The 14494-nt window shown below is 39.1% G+C and overlaps 1 protein-coding gene across 8 annotated transcripts in view; it reads left to right on the forward strand.

The window, feature by feature from the left end:
* SEMA4D (semaphorin 4D) overlaps positions 1-14494 on the forward strand; it is a 151516-nt gene that overhangs the window by 120121 nt on the left and 16901 nt on the right. For 5 of the 8 annotated variants that reach the window (XM_054986234.1, XM_054986233.1, XM_054986237.1 and 2 more), the window contains 7 exons: positions 366-541; positions 630-786; positions 1672-1894; positions 2489-2604; positions 4486-4658; positions 8159-8202; positions 9726-12052. In XM_054986234.1, coding sequence (XP_054842209.1) covers positions 366-541; positions 630-786; positions 1672-1894; positions 2489-2604; positions 4486-4658; positions 8159-8202; positions 9726-10633 — 1797 coding nt within the window. In that variant the 3' untranslated portion in view covers positions 10634-12052. Of the gene's footprint in view, positions 1-365; positions 542-629; positions 787-1671; positions 1895-2488; positions 2605-4485; positions 4659-8158; positions 8203-9725; positions 12053-12734; positions 12930-14494 lie in introns of those variants that run through there. The other 3 variants (XM_054986238.1, XM_054986241.1, XM_054986240.1) reach the window with 2 other exon arrangements.

The following is a 14494-nucleotide window of genomic DNA, read 5'->3' on the forward strand; positions in this document are numbered from 1 at the left end:
ATTGCCTCCCCTGCTGCTTGATCATGTTGAATTCCCTTTTTTCTTTCCTCAGAAAACTGCATTACATCTTCAATGGTCCCTTTTGTTTATGACGACTGGTTTACATTTACACAATGAAATTCAGAATAGAGTTTGACTCCTGCTATGTGCTTAAAAGTTACCACATTGGTGGTTTACCTAGTGCACTTTCAAAAATATCTTGGGGATCAGGGGTTTTTTTTACTTCTAATCATAGTTTAAATATGTGTTCTGATTCTTCACTTTAATATGGCAATATTGCTACACTTCTAAGAATATCACTATACACTGATTTGTGAGGAACAGGTTGCTTACTCTTGGATATTTTTGTATTATTTTGTTTAAAGCGGGACCAAGGTGGACTTCGGACTTTACAAAAAAAATGGACTTCCTATCTCAAGGCCAGGATGCTTTGCTCTGCACCAGATAAGAATTTAATTTTCAACATTGTGAATGATGTCTTTATTTTGAAGTCTCCAAGCCTGAGAGAGTCAGTGATTTATGGGGTTTTCTCACCACAATTGTAAGTAGCATTTTTCATTTTTAAGAAGTGCCTGTTACTTCTTCAAAAGTTTAAAATTGCATTAATTTTGACGTTTTCCCTTTTTAAGGAATAATGTAGGACTATCTGCTGTGTGTGCATACAACATTTCTACAGTGGAGGATGTTTTTGCCAAAGGGAAGTACATGCAAAGTGCCACAGTTGAACAGTCCCACACAAAGTGGGTGCGATACAATGGAGAGATTCCAAGACCCCGGCCTGGAGCGGTAAGTCTGGATCAGAGCTGACTGCTGCTCATTGGCTTTTGTTCCTAAAAAGTAGAAGCTTCTTGTGTTGTTGTTTTTTACTTCACCTAATGGATTTTCCTGTCACGTTTAGTTACTTGCTTTAGCTGTTTTGATGAGAAATTGTTGGAAAAAAAATACAGGGCTAAACTATTCTTCTGTTTTAAAACAAGATTTTAGATTTATGTATACCTAAATCCTGTCACAGGAAAGGATAGACACACTCTCACAAGAAAATGATTTCTGTCTTCTAAGGTATTTGAATAGTTTAATGCCTAGGGTCTGTTTTTATTGTCAGGCCACAGTTTAAGGTATACATTTTACTCTTTCTATAAAGTTCTCATTTTTTCAGGGCTCTTCTACAAGGAAAACTGAAATCTTTTCTTAAGTATGATTCACATGGTTTGGGCTGACTTTATCTATTTCCAGGAACCCCTGAGCTTTGCCCAACATGAGTGTTGCTTCACATGTCCAAATAATGTTTGAAGTGAGTGATGGAGTGAGTGATAGGAACTTCCAAAAGAGGATGAATAAGCAACAGCTTATTTCACTGTTGTTAGTACCAATGATCAGTACCCCGGTAAAAATAAAAAGTGTGTAAAAATAAAATGTCAAAAAAATTGCCTGACTTCTTTCTTGTTAACAACACTTAACACAAAGTTAATTCTAAATAAATATTCAGAAATCATAGTAGAGGTAGTGGTTTTAATTCAAAGGATGTATGAATAATTTTAGTACCATTTTTATTGTTTCCACTCTGCTATTGTTCCTTTTAAAACTTCTTATTAATCATGTTAAATATGTTAAAGGTACACAGGTTACTACACCAGTCTGATCTTCTTTTCCCCTCCCCTTTTCTTGAGACAGTGCATGAACAAGGAGGCCAGAACAGATGGTTACCTCAGTACACTCAACTTACCTGACAAAACACTACAGTTTGTCAAAGACCATCCTCTGATGGATGATTCTGTGACCCCAATAGGAGATAGACCCAAACTGGTAAAACGGGATGTGAAGTATACACAGATTGTGGTGGACCGAGTTAGAGCCCTGAATGGCACCGTGTATGATGTCATGTTCATCAGTACAGGTTTGTTTTCTGCACTCTTTACTGTGGTAGCATTGCATTAAGCTTCTGTGGCTTTCCAGTCTGGCTGAACAGTTGAGCCAGTCCTGCAAGTCCTGTGCCCTTGTTATCATTCAGTGTAACCTGAGACGTGCAAGCACAGCCACTACAGGAGGCTTTAACCCTTCCTGACTAATTTGACTATATGAATCAATCAGACCCAAACTGGTTATTGAAGCAATCAACATTCAGTCAATTCAGGATAGCATTCAAGAAATTAGTTTCCTGTTCTTCTGGACCCGAGCATTTCCACACCCGCTTGTTAGTATTTAATGGATAAAGAGGTTGGAGGTAACTGCATTTATCCAAAGAAAAATCCCAAGCGAAAAGCGGTGTAATACTTTTTATTAGGACCAACCAAATGACACAAAACTGTGTGCAAACTTTCATACTTGAGGTAGTCCATGATACCCTGAGGCAGTGTGTAGCACAATGAAAGGCACTGGAGGAGTAGGCAGAAGTAGAAGGTCACATCTGCAGAGGTCAGCCGTAGCCAGTGTTTATGTATTTTTGTTGCAATGGTTATATACATGCACCAATGCATATTGGTTGTTGCAGATCGAGGGGCCCTTCACAAAGCTATCAGCTATGAGAATGGAATGCATATTATTGAAGAAATCCAGCTCTTCCCAAATTTTGAGCCCGTTCAGACACTGCTGCTTTCTTCCAAACAGGTACAGTTGACTGAGAGGAACAGCAGGAGGAAGGAAAGTACAATATCCTGCATTATATAAAGAGGATGAAATGCAGCTGTTGAGTTCAGTAATGTCTGGTGTGAGACTGTAGTTCTGTGAATGACTCAAATGTTTCATCAGATGATAAGTTAGTCCAGATCAGTACCAGCAATGGAGACTTCAAAAGAGTACTGTTCTCTTGAAGAAAATAGTGATATGACCACTTACATTCAGAATGGTTTGGCTTGAGAACTTCAGACAGCTCATTTAAAGCTTATTTTCTAGTGGCATTTACATTCAAGCTGCATTTCAGAGACCGTGGTGCCCAGACTGGGGATACTGTTACAACCCCAGTCCCAGTATTCATTTCCAGCTTCTGTAAAGTCAGAACAGCCTTCACCCCCAGTAATGCAGCAGTTTGTTGGCTGCTTACATTAATGTTATTTTCTAGAAGGAACAATCAATGGAGGGCTTCTTTTGCTGCGGAGAACTTCACAGTCTTTTTAGCAGAGAGAAGCATGCTGCAGCAGCCATCGGTGTGGGAACAATAGCAAGGGTCAGGAAGATCAGGTGCCATTTGCCACCCATCAAACCTTTGCCACTCATTCTGATCCACAAGTATTCTTCCCAGCTTTTGTTTACTGCTGAAAAGTCAAAGTGTGTATGGGTGTGAGTGGGTGAATTGTCAGGGACGGATGTGTGAGGAATGGCCTGGAGCCGTTACAATCAATGGAAGCAAGAAATTCAAAATAATACAAATGAAGAAAACCTTATTTTGACATATTTGCATAGTCTCCAGCAAAAGAGGTTCTGACAGGCTTATTGTTCATCTTTGTCACCATCATAGCCAATAGTGCAACACTGGGGTGATCGCATTGCCTTTCCTGGGGAAAAGTTGTTCAGATTTCTGGTGAGAAACAGATAAAATGGGATGTAAGATTTTGTACCTGGCTTTTCTACGGATATAACAAGTAAAAGAATAATCGATATTACAAAGAAATAAAGGAAGATACAACTTGGAGTTCCCCTATTTTGAGTGTGTATATATAAATATGCAGAAATGGGAGGAACTGACCAGAAGTTTTTGCCCCCTAACTTTATCAACTGTTCAAGAAAAAAAATTCTTTAAAATGGAGGAAACCGATTGATCAGAAGAACAAGAGTGTTGTCCACAGAGAGAGCACTTAATATAGATAGCAAATTCAGAAAAACAGACAGGTAGGTTAGAGTTTTCATGGCAGAGTAACTCCTGACAATCCTAAGCAGAATTTTACACCCTTCTAAGTCCATTAAAGTCAGTTGGCCTAAAAGAGTGTGACTCTGTTTAGGATTGCACTGACTGTCCAATTGCACCAAATGTTAGATTATCTGGATCCACTATAAACATGTCAAAGAAATGGAGGATTAAATAGTGAACTGTTACACTTGATCCATGGGTTGCAGAACAGGTTTGTAGAGAAACTTGACAGGCAGTGATTATTCCTCTAGCTCCTAGAGAAAACATGCTTAACTTGTTAAAAAATATCATAGGGCCAGCCCTGCACTCTTCTGGATGGACAAATGGGGATTCAGATAATTGGAGATTCAGCAGCAAATATCCTGTTCTGTAAACAGAACAAGGATATTCTTCATTTACCAAGCATTTGAAATTTTAGCCCAGGTTGAATATTTAAGGTACTGTGAAGTTTCTTTTTCATTACTGTTTAGTCTACTTTCCTTCCTTGTTAAAAAAAAATCCACCTTGTTGAAAAAATCTTTTGTGCTGACTTGTAAGTTATGTGTTTACAGTTTCTGTTGGAATCATAATAGTTCTTACGTTTGACACTTGAATGAGAAAGATGGCCATCTTGTGCTTTCATTTTCCCACTGTACATCCTACAGGGCAAACAGTTCCTCTACGCTGGGTCCAATGCTGGGGTTGTGCAGTCCCCTCTTGCCTTTTGTGACAAGTACAGCACCTGTGTTGACTGTGTCTTGGCACGAGATCCATACTGTGCTTGGGATGCCCAGGAATCTGTCTGTGTTGATAACTTCAGAGAACATGAGACTGAAAGGTAAGTTCTTTTAAATACTTATTATTTACCATTTATCTTCTGCAAAGTAGATACATATGAATACATAGTTAGTTGGATGAGCTAATAAAGGAAGAACTGTGTGCATCCTTCAGCTCCAAGGACAAACTGGCTGCAGAATCTGGTATAGAGTTCAACATCCAATGTCATTTGAACCCCAGCTTTCTTTTTTCTCTTTAAAAAAAGTTTCTAGTGCCCAGAGCTGTAGAGATAGGCTTCTAGTGTGTGAGCAAATACTTCAGGATAAAGGAGAGCAGGTTTCTGAAAAAAAATTCTCATGAATCATGGAGTGCAGAGCTATTTGCCTCTCAGCTTGATCAAATGGGAATATGTTGTACATGTTCATGCTTATAAATACTGCCATCTTCTTGGCACAGAATTTAGGTTTTTTTCGAGTCTGCTACTTTGTATCTTCTGTTCTTATGAAACCAACTCTGTACTGAATTAAAATCTGTATTTTAAGTACAGGAAATTTATTCTCTGAGAGAGCAAATTGCCCAAATCTGAACGTAGATTTGCTAGATGAAAACGGAACCTGTTATCCTCAGACTGGTCTGATGTCCTTGTAAAAGTAGCAGTCTGTATCATTGGGGTCCTGTTCAGCACGTGCCCCATACCTGAGCATTCTCTGTTGCAGCTCCCCACCTTATGGAATGGCCTGCCTGAGGAGATCAGGAAGGCTCCCCCACGTCTGTCTTTCATAAACTATGTAAAACAGAATTGTTCAGAAAGGCATTTCTATAAAGCTAATAGAGCTATATTACAATGGAATGGATTAGGATGTGCCTTTTACAAAGAATGAGACTGTGGAATAGACTGCTTTGTACAGTATACATGATTTGTTTGCTGTATTACCTGCTCCCACCACATTGTTTTCTACTTACGTAATACCATATTCTGCAGAGTTTCATTTATACAATAAGCATCCTTACTTAATACCCTTTGGGAGGGGGGGGGATTTCTTGTGTTAGCTGTCCTAAAATTCCCATTCAAACGTGGGCAAAGGAGTTAGAGTATAGTAGTTGGATGAACCATAATAACTGTTTATCTGTTGAGCATTTTTCTAGTTTATTCTAAAGTCACTCTCTTGTGATTGAGTCAAAAGTTTGTTTGAAATCCATAAATGCTGCAAAGAGAGTACCCCATTTTACCATGGCATATTTTCCCACCAGTGATCCTAAAACCAAACTATGGTCTTCTGGGAACTGGCCTTTATGAACGCTGGCTTGTTCTGTCCCGAAAACGTTGGAGGAATAGATCCAGGAAGTTAGCTTATTATACAAGAATGAAGTATAAAGTTTCCCTTCTATGGATAATAAGCATATAGTTTTGTGGATCTGAAAAGCTTCCTTTCTTATAAACTGGAACAATAGCCCTCCTCCAGGAATCTGACATAATTCCTGAACTATTTTTTCTAGAAAAAACGGGCGCTAGAATCTTAGCCTGCCACATTGGATTGGCCTTAAATAACTTGCCTAGGCATAAAGCTGGACCTTACCGGATTTTAATCTTTTAATTAAACGTAATATTTCTCTTGTGGTAACTGGAGGCCATTCAGGGGCCACCAGTATATCTTGTACCTTTGAGTTTACAAAAGAGGGATCCAAAAACAACTGTCCAAAATCTTGTTCCCATGCAGACAGAGCAACGTAGCACAATGTGGCACATAAACTTCAATCTTATCGCTGTTATCATTATGCACTTTCTCCATAGACTATCAGGCATGCCAAAGTGTGTCTCAGGAGTAGCCCTCAGAGCAGAGCTGAATCAGAAATATTTGGAAGATTTAGCATGGCAAAGATCATTTTTGTTATACCAAAAGATGCTTATGGTTAATGAGGGGCTGCTGAGTTTTATTAGAAAGGATCCGTCATTGACCATTGCAAAAAGGTCATTGAAAATAGGTTTCAGCCGCAGGTCTTTCTCTCGAATAATGTATATGAGACAAAAGAAATCAAGTTAGCTGTGACATCTTTGGATTTTAATAGTATGTAGGAGGAAGCATGAATGCTCATGGGTTGTGGCTTAAACTCCTCCAATTCTATTCCACAATATGTTTTGTACTTAATGGTGCCCCACTATAGAAGGATGTTTATGCTGGCTAGGCTAAACGCCTTCTGTCTATGGTTACTAATGGCTATTATGCAGGTATATCTTATTCGTATGTAAATACGGAGATGGTCAAATTGAGACTTTGGAACATAGTCTGTTGTTCTGCTGCTTTGGGGAGAACTTGAGGAAGAAATATTTAGGGCCGTTTACATTTTATAAATTATATCTTTCTTCACAGAGATTAATTCAGATGTTATTATTAGATAATGATAAAAGGATCACGCTGTCAGTTGCAAAATTTCTGTCTGCAGTAGTTAAATGTAAAAGGGGATAATGAAAGGGTTGTTTCAGTGTAATGCTGCCTGTGGCCAGTTGGCCGTTAAAGCAATATCATTTAAATAGTTGTTGTGGGTTTTCCGGGCTGTATTGCCGTGGTGTTGGCATTGTAGTTCCTGACGTTTCGCCAGCAGCTGTGGCTGGCATCTTCAGAGGTGTAGCACTTTTTTTGGTGCTACACCTCTGAAGATGCCAGCCACAGCTGCTGGCGAAACGTCAGGAACTACAATGCCAACACCACGGCAATACAGCCCGGAAAACCCACAACAACCATCGTTCTCCGGCCGTGAAAGCCTTCGACAATACATCATTTAAATAAGTGATTTCTACAGGGTGTAACATAGCATGTCTAATACTTCTTTCTTTCTTTCAAATTTCTGTAATCCTAGTCTGATTATGTTGCTTAATTAGTTGTCACATTCTGTTGATTGCATTTAGTTATACTCCATAAACCACCCTGAGTTGTGACCTTTTGCATCCCAGTTTGGTGTGTAGCTCTCAATCTCTCTCTCCCTTTTACTCCCTGATGCAGGCACAGATTAAAACTAGAGGATTCCCCCCCCCCCCAATAAAGCAAAGCAGCTCCTAACTATAAGAGAAAAGTAATTTAAAGATTGCAGAGTTGTTTAAAAAGATGTGAATGTTTTACTAGTCTGTAAATATGTATTACCTAACTTACCTGCCAACCAGAACACCACTTTGGACCTCCATGTTTTATACAGTAAAAATTTGGTCATTGCCTTCCATACTAAGAAAGTCCAGCTCACTGTGAAGCTTGACCAGCAAGAGCCCAGTTGGCTTTTGATTACTTTTGGCTAGTGGCACGTTTCCAAATCCTCACTAGCCTTGGTTCTTATCTGCTGTAGTCAGCAAAAAAAGAAACCCAACCCCTGCCACAAGTGCCTACTTCCTTCTCCCTTTTCCTTGCCTCATTTGTCTGAATCACATGTATAACCTTCTCAAATATCTTTGGAGCCACCTATGCATAACTTTGGGGAAGAAAATCTTCTGTGGGTGTGGAGGGAGGTTGCATATGGAGGAAGGAAGGAATACAACGTAACAAACATTATCTGGCCTCTATTTACTCTTTGTAGGGACTGGATTCAGAATATAGGCGGAGATGCTTCTTCTTGCACAGGTACGCTTTTCTTGTTTAAAAATAGCACCTTGTAAATTTATTAAACATTTGTGCTAAGTTTGTTTTTATATTGAACTGTTCGAATTTTTAAAAGGTGTGGGGTTTTATTGTGTGGCTTGTTGTTTTTTACTTTACTGCATAGTGCTAGTTTCCACTCTCCAGCAACCCTTGGGAATATGTGGAGTCTGTTCCTGAGCATTCCTGTGGAGGTGGCATGTGTCAGATTGGTCCCCATGGAGACTACACACAAAGCTATCATAATGGGTATGCCCATGGGAGGTCAACAAGATACCATCACACTTGTATAAATCATGGTGTCTGTGTGATCATTCCCATGTAGAGATGCTGGTTCTCATGAGCGGAACATCTTTGTGAGTGCTGTCGTTTGGCAGCCCTTCTTGTACGCAAAGAGCTTCTGTAGAGACTGCCTATATGGGAATCAGCAATAGGACCACTGTCATGACTTCTACTGGAATACTCTGATTTAATTAACATAAAAACGACTTGTTATGCTAGAACTATTTGAGGAAATTACGTTGGAGAGACTACTGTCTTTAAATTGTTGTCATTTAGCATACACGCATAATGTAATTTTAGCTGATTACAAATAAAGCCAATGACTTTCAGAAAAAAGTTACCTTCTAAAGAGCAACAGATTTTTTGATATCCAGGAATGATGCCATAAACCCCTGAAACACATTTGTTAGTGACACAGAGAACCGCAAATCATTAATTTTTTTTACAAGCAATAGTTGGTACTGTAAGCAATGTTGGAAATAGGGTTTAAGTAAATGGTTTGTAATAAGACGCGGCCCGGAGTACCATAGAAGCTTATGTATATCCAGAACTCCAAGCGGTCAAGGGGTGTTCGTTGTTTTCTAACCATTGTTGAAAGCCCTGTGCATGCCATCCGATTCTTATCAGGCAATCTCCATTATGCACGTGGAGCATTCCTTAACTTAGAAGACAAGCTCTACCTTCCTGGCTCCTGCAGGACCACGCACCAATGTAGGGCCAGCCATGTGTTGGTACTAGGGTTGAATTGGACTAAATTTTTTAATCCTTTGTACTGCCAGCAGTCCAGTGCTTTTAGATCAATTCTTTCTGATTTATAAATGTAGTGTTTTGTTTGCTAGTGAATGCATATGTGTTACATGTACTTTAGAAAGAAGGAAGTTACAGTGAAATATCCTCTGAAATGTTTCTGACCCTTGGAAGTGTTTTTCATTTTCTTTATCTCAAACAGCATCTTTGCATTTTTGGTTTATTTTTCCATGTTTCATCACTTTATTAGGATAAGCCTTAATACAGCTTTACATTAGAACCACTTAGAAATCCCCCCCCCCCCTTTCTTACCCATTATGTGGTATCATATAACACATAAATGTGGTTTAGCAGCCTGGCCAGGCTCTAGCTTTGAGCTGGTAGATTTTTTTCTGTGTTTACCTGCATGGCTGAATTAGCCTATTCCTGCCCACCCCCCATCATTTCTGATCTCGTTCACGTTTATTTTGCTGTTCCAGATAAAGTAAAAGAGCATTCTCTGCAGCACACTTTCAAGCATGGGAGTACTGCAGAGCTAAAATGTTCTCAGAAGTCCAACCTGGCCCAGGTGGTTTGGAAATTCAAAGATGACGTGCTAAAGGTGGAAAGCCCTAAATACCGTCTTCTGGAGAAAGCGCTACTCATCTTCAATTTATCTGAGGGAGACAGTGGTGTTTATCAGTGCCTGTCAGAAGAAAAAGTGAAAAATCAGAAGTTCTCACAGGTTTTAGCCAAACATGTTTTGGAACTGAAGAAAATCCAGCATACCACTGTGAGCCCAGCCCAGCCAACAACATGGTCAGAAAGTAATGGAAGAGCATCCAGAAAGTCAATGGTCTTTATCCAGCCTCACCTTTCCTCCACTCCAGTAGCAGCAGTCACGACACCCAGGATAGTAACAAATCCCGTCATCCCCATCCTAACGAGTACCGTCTCCGATGAACTCTTGAACTCTGTTGCTGAGGTTCCTGCAAGGGCAATGTTTCTAAAGTCAAATGATAATTGCCTTTTGATGTTTCTCTTTCTGTTCTTTTTTGTACTGTTCCTGTGTTTGTTCTCGTACAACTGTTACAAAGGATATTTACCAGACCAGTGTTTAAAGTTCCGCTCTGCTTTATTACTTGGAAAGAAGAAGCCCAAGGCAGATTTTTCCGACTGTGAGCAAAGTGTGAAGGAGACACTGGTAGAGCCTGGCAGTCTCCTGACCCAAAGTGGAGAACAGCCAAAGCCGTCACATGACACAGGATATGAGACAGAAGCAGACTATGTCAACGGCCATGTTCAACATGATGAGGATCATTCACAGTCTTACAAAGAAGTCAAGGACAAACCTTTTGACGTGAAGTGTGAACTGAAATTTGCTGACTCAGATGCTGAGGGGGATTAAAAGAACATCTTCAACCTCCATAATAAAAGTACTGTCATTCTGACACTTTATTTTTGAGTGGTTTAGATGTGATAACGGGGCCAGCAAGGGCTATGTATTCTCAATTTTATTATAGACACATTGTCATTTCACACTTGGCTAGAGAAAAATCTTGCATTTTCTGAAAACCAGTTACATGTTTGTTTTTTTCCTATTTTAAATGGCCAGTTTCCGTTTCACATTGTGAGTTTCTATGTTTGTTTCTGATGATAATTTAACACTTGCACATACTGTTTTAATTAATTTCTCTTTTCATAGAAGGCAATTTTTGCAGAGCCATGCCAAAAAGAATTTAAGTAGCTCCAGTCTGCACATATTTAACTGCCATTAAAAAAAAATCTAATTTCAGTTTAATTCCAAATTGGAAATGATGTTTAGTTTATCAGATTGGTAAATTATAGCCTTTTTGTCCAGATTGGGACATTTCTTTGCATCTAGTGATTCTTAATGCTCTGTGTAATGCATTAATTGTACTTGGTAGCTTTAGCCAGTGAAAGAAATGTTGAATCTTTCCAAAACTATTTGTGTATCTTTTTAGACTATGTTGTTTATTGGGATAAATCTGGTTAGATTTGCATAACATTCTCAGGGATAAACTTGGGTTAAATGTTTTTCTTTTTCTTTCTAGAACTGTAGATATAGCAATTGGATGTTTAATGTTCATTTTGGGCTTGTGGGGAACTTAGATTTTCAAAAAGAAGTTGGACACTGCCACATTAACTGAATTTTATGAAATTATTAAGTTTTTAAGTGGATTCGTGTGGGCAAACTAATCCTGAACCACATCAATGTAAGAGGAGTCTGTTACGTGGATATAATGCAGAACTTGGCAAACATTTGTTGACCCTTCCATGAGAGACTGTTGGAGAGTTACTCTTTTTCACAGTTGGAAGGTGATCAGGTGAAAGGGATTTTCCCCCCTTTCCATTACCAGCATTGTCAAATGTTTTCACATCACAACTCCACCAACGTTTTTTTCTAAAAAGCAGATGGAGAAGGAAACCAGAGGCTGGAAGAACTGCCTGAAGAGCCAGCCACTTTCTCTCTATTGGAATTCAGATGTACTAAATGTGGTTCATAACAGCGCTAGTTGTCTGTAAAACTGGTTTGTGCTGTACGGTTTTAAATAGTAGTATCTCACTTCTGCATTTTGCTAATTGTAAATATGGTTAGAGATAGAATTTTCATCGTTGTTAAATATGCAGTATGTCAGAAACTCCCCCGCCCCAGTTAAAACCCTTTGTGACTCAATGTAGACTGTCTTAAGTATAAATGATTTTATATTTTGTAAGATTCAGTTTGCTTTTATTTTTCTATTTTTAATTATGTACATATGAAAATGGTAAAAATAAATATTCAAATAAATTGTATCACATCTTTGTCCCTGGAGGAAAATGGTAATGTCTTGAAATAGTAAACATTACACTGGGACCTTTTTTACATGGGTAGTTTTTGCTGCTTTTGGCCCCCTACCTCTTAGGATTGTCTTCTGAATTCCAGATGCTTAATTCCCCCTTTAGATTTCAGTGCAGTGTTTCAAGGGTTCTCTTCTGAGTTTTCTGCCTGTCTTTTTTCTGTGTGGGGAAAAAATCTGGAAGAGAACCCTTGAAACACTGCATTGAAATCTGAAGGAGGGGTTAAGTGTCCAGAATTCAGAAGAAACTCCAAAGAAGTATGGGGCCAAAAGTGGCGAAAATCAACCGTGCAAAAAAGGCCTTAAACCAGATGTTTTTTTAAACAGTGAAACCAGGCAAGCACCTTCTTTAATAGTTTTATTTTATTTTATTAAATTTATATTCCGCTCTCCCTGTAAGTGGACTCAGAGTGGATCACAAAATACAGGCAGAAGATACAGTTGCAGGCAGAACAGAAGATTGGAAGTCACTCTGGGATCTAATTCTACTTTCTTACTATTTACTTCTCTAATGTTCATTGTTCCTTTTTTCTTTTCTTACATTCTGTTCTTTGCACATTCTTTCTTTTGTATATGTGAAGTGTTCCTTAACAACTTATTTCCTTAGTGCCCTCTTCTTTTTTTCTTTTCTGTCGTCTTTGGTCACAGCCTCATCTCATATAGCTTTCCCTCCTCCTGGTACCTCCTTTTTGTCCTGTGTGGGAAGTGATTCAGCTCCTTCACCTCTCAATCCCGTGTCTGGCACAGACTGTTCCACAGTCATGCTGATGCCACCCTTCTTAAGTGACCAGATCCAACATGTTAATGCCCATAGCACCTTCCTCCTCTTCTGTCAAGCCGTGGGTAAGTCAGAGTGTCCTCTCTGCATGAAAGACTGCTTTGCTGCTGATTGCATTAATCAAATCTTACTTGTATTCCTTTCTGTTTCATCTTATTCTGAGGACTTGAGTGGACAAGAGTGAGCGGGATGTTAACTAACAACTTTGAACGGTGTAAAGATAAACTTTGTATCTTATGACTGTTCAGTGCATGGATCCTGCAGACAATACCATTGACAGAAGCACTGATCAGCAGCAGCACTCATCTTCCTTGTCTCTCCTCCCCTCCTGCAGCCCAAAACGCCACTCGAGGGGGACAGGGAACACCTGCCTTGGAACAGCATGAGATTGGGGGGGCGCGTTTCAGAGGTTTGCAGTGGGAAGGGAAAATCAGTGGGGGGAACCCTCTAAGAAACCCTTCAAGGGATCCCACCCAGTACCTGGGATAGCAGTACTTTATTACATTATGCTTATATAATTGCTTTCTCATTTTATATTTTTTAATCAACAGTTTTTACGTTTCTTGCAATCAGTCCATTTCACTAAATTTTCTTGCAGATCAGTGACATATTAAGTATGTCACTAGGTTAAAATCTTGCTTAAAGCTCATGTTAACTTGTGGTGATCATGTTTATGCTGTCTTTATACCTTTTGTTATGTATCTACTGGTATAGTCTAAAATTGGTGAAAGCCATCTCTTCTCATTTTTAAACCATTATCTAGAGCATGATCATGTCTTTGTACATGATATGCTTTAAAAAATATATATCAAGATTTCAGGGCAAGACAGTTCCCAGTAAAGCAGCAGTTGACCTGCATAGCTTATACATACTGATAGAGGGGCATGCCTTGTGGCAGGTCACTGACAGTGTGATTTAGTACAGACCTGGTTAATCTTATTAGATAATCCAATAAAATCCAAGTAAAAAGGTATTTTTCTGTGCATCTTATTCCTGGGGTATTTTTGGTAACTTCTAATTACTTGAAGCTGCATGAAATTATGAGGGTCCAATTTGTAATAAACTGTAGGTGATGTGCATGTTCTAATGATTTCAAGGGTTTTAGCTCTGTAATGGCAAGAACTGACTGCTTTGCTACTTAGTACATTAAACAATTTATTATAGCCAGAGGGTAAGGTGCTGTTGTGGCTTTGCCCTGGTTGTTATCTAGCTGATCAGATTACAAGAATAATGGTGCTGCCAACTCTTCCTTGCACCTACATTAAAGCCAGTAATTCAGCTTTTCTAGTCAAGAGGACATGGAGAAACTTCATGTCCTGTTGAGATATTCTTTGCCTTAGATTTGCCATTCACTCTTGGCTGGCTTTCCATTCAGAAAGAGGAAGAATTTCCCACTCAACATATTCATTTCCTGTCTGTAGCCCATAGTCACATTTTTCCCCAAGCAGGTCACAGTGTATAAATGTTCTGTCCAAAGTCACAGGATATTTGTCCTACACTTAATGATACTATATTGAAGGATGACTCAGTAAAAGGTGGTTACTGATTTATCTATGCCCTCAGTCTCTCACCAGGTCCCATTTCAGCTGTCTGAGGCTAACATCATGACAATTCTATTGAAAGATTCCAC

Source organism: Eublepharis macularius, chromosome 8 (assembly GCF_028583425.1).
Source record: "Eublepharis macularius isolate TG4126 chromosome 8, MPM_Emac_v1.0, whole genome shotgun sequence".
Classification (NCBI taxonomy): Eukaryota; Metazoa; Chordata; class Lepidosauria; order Squamata; family Eublepharidae; genus Eublepharis; species Eublepharis macularius.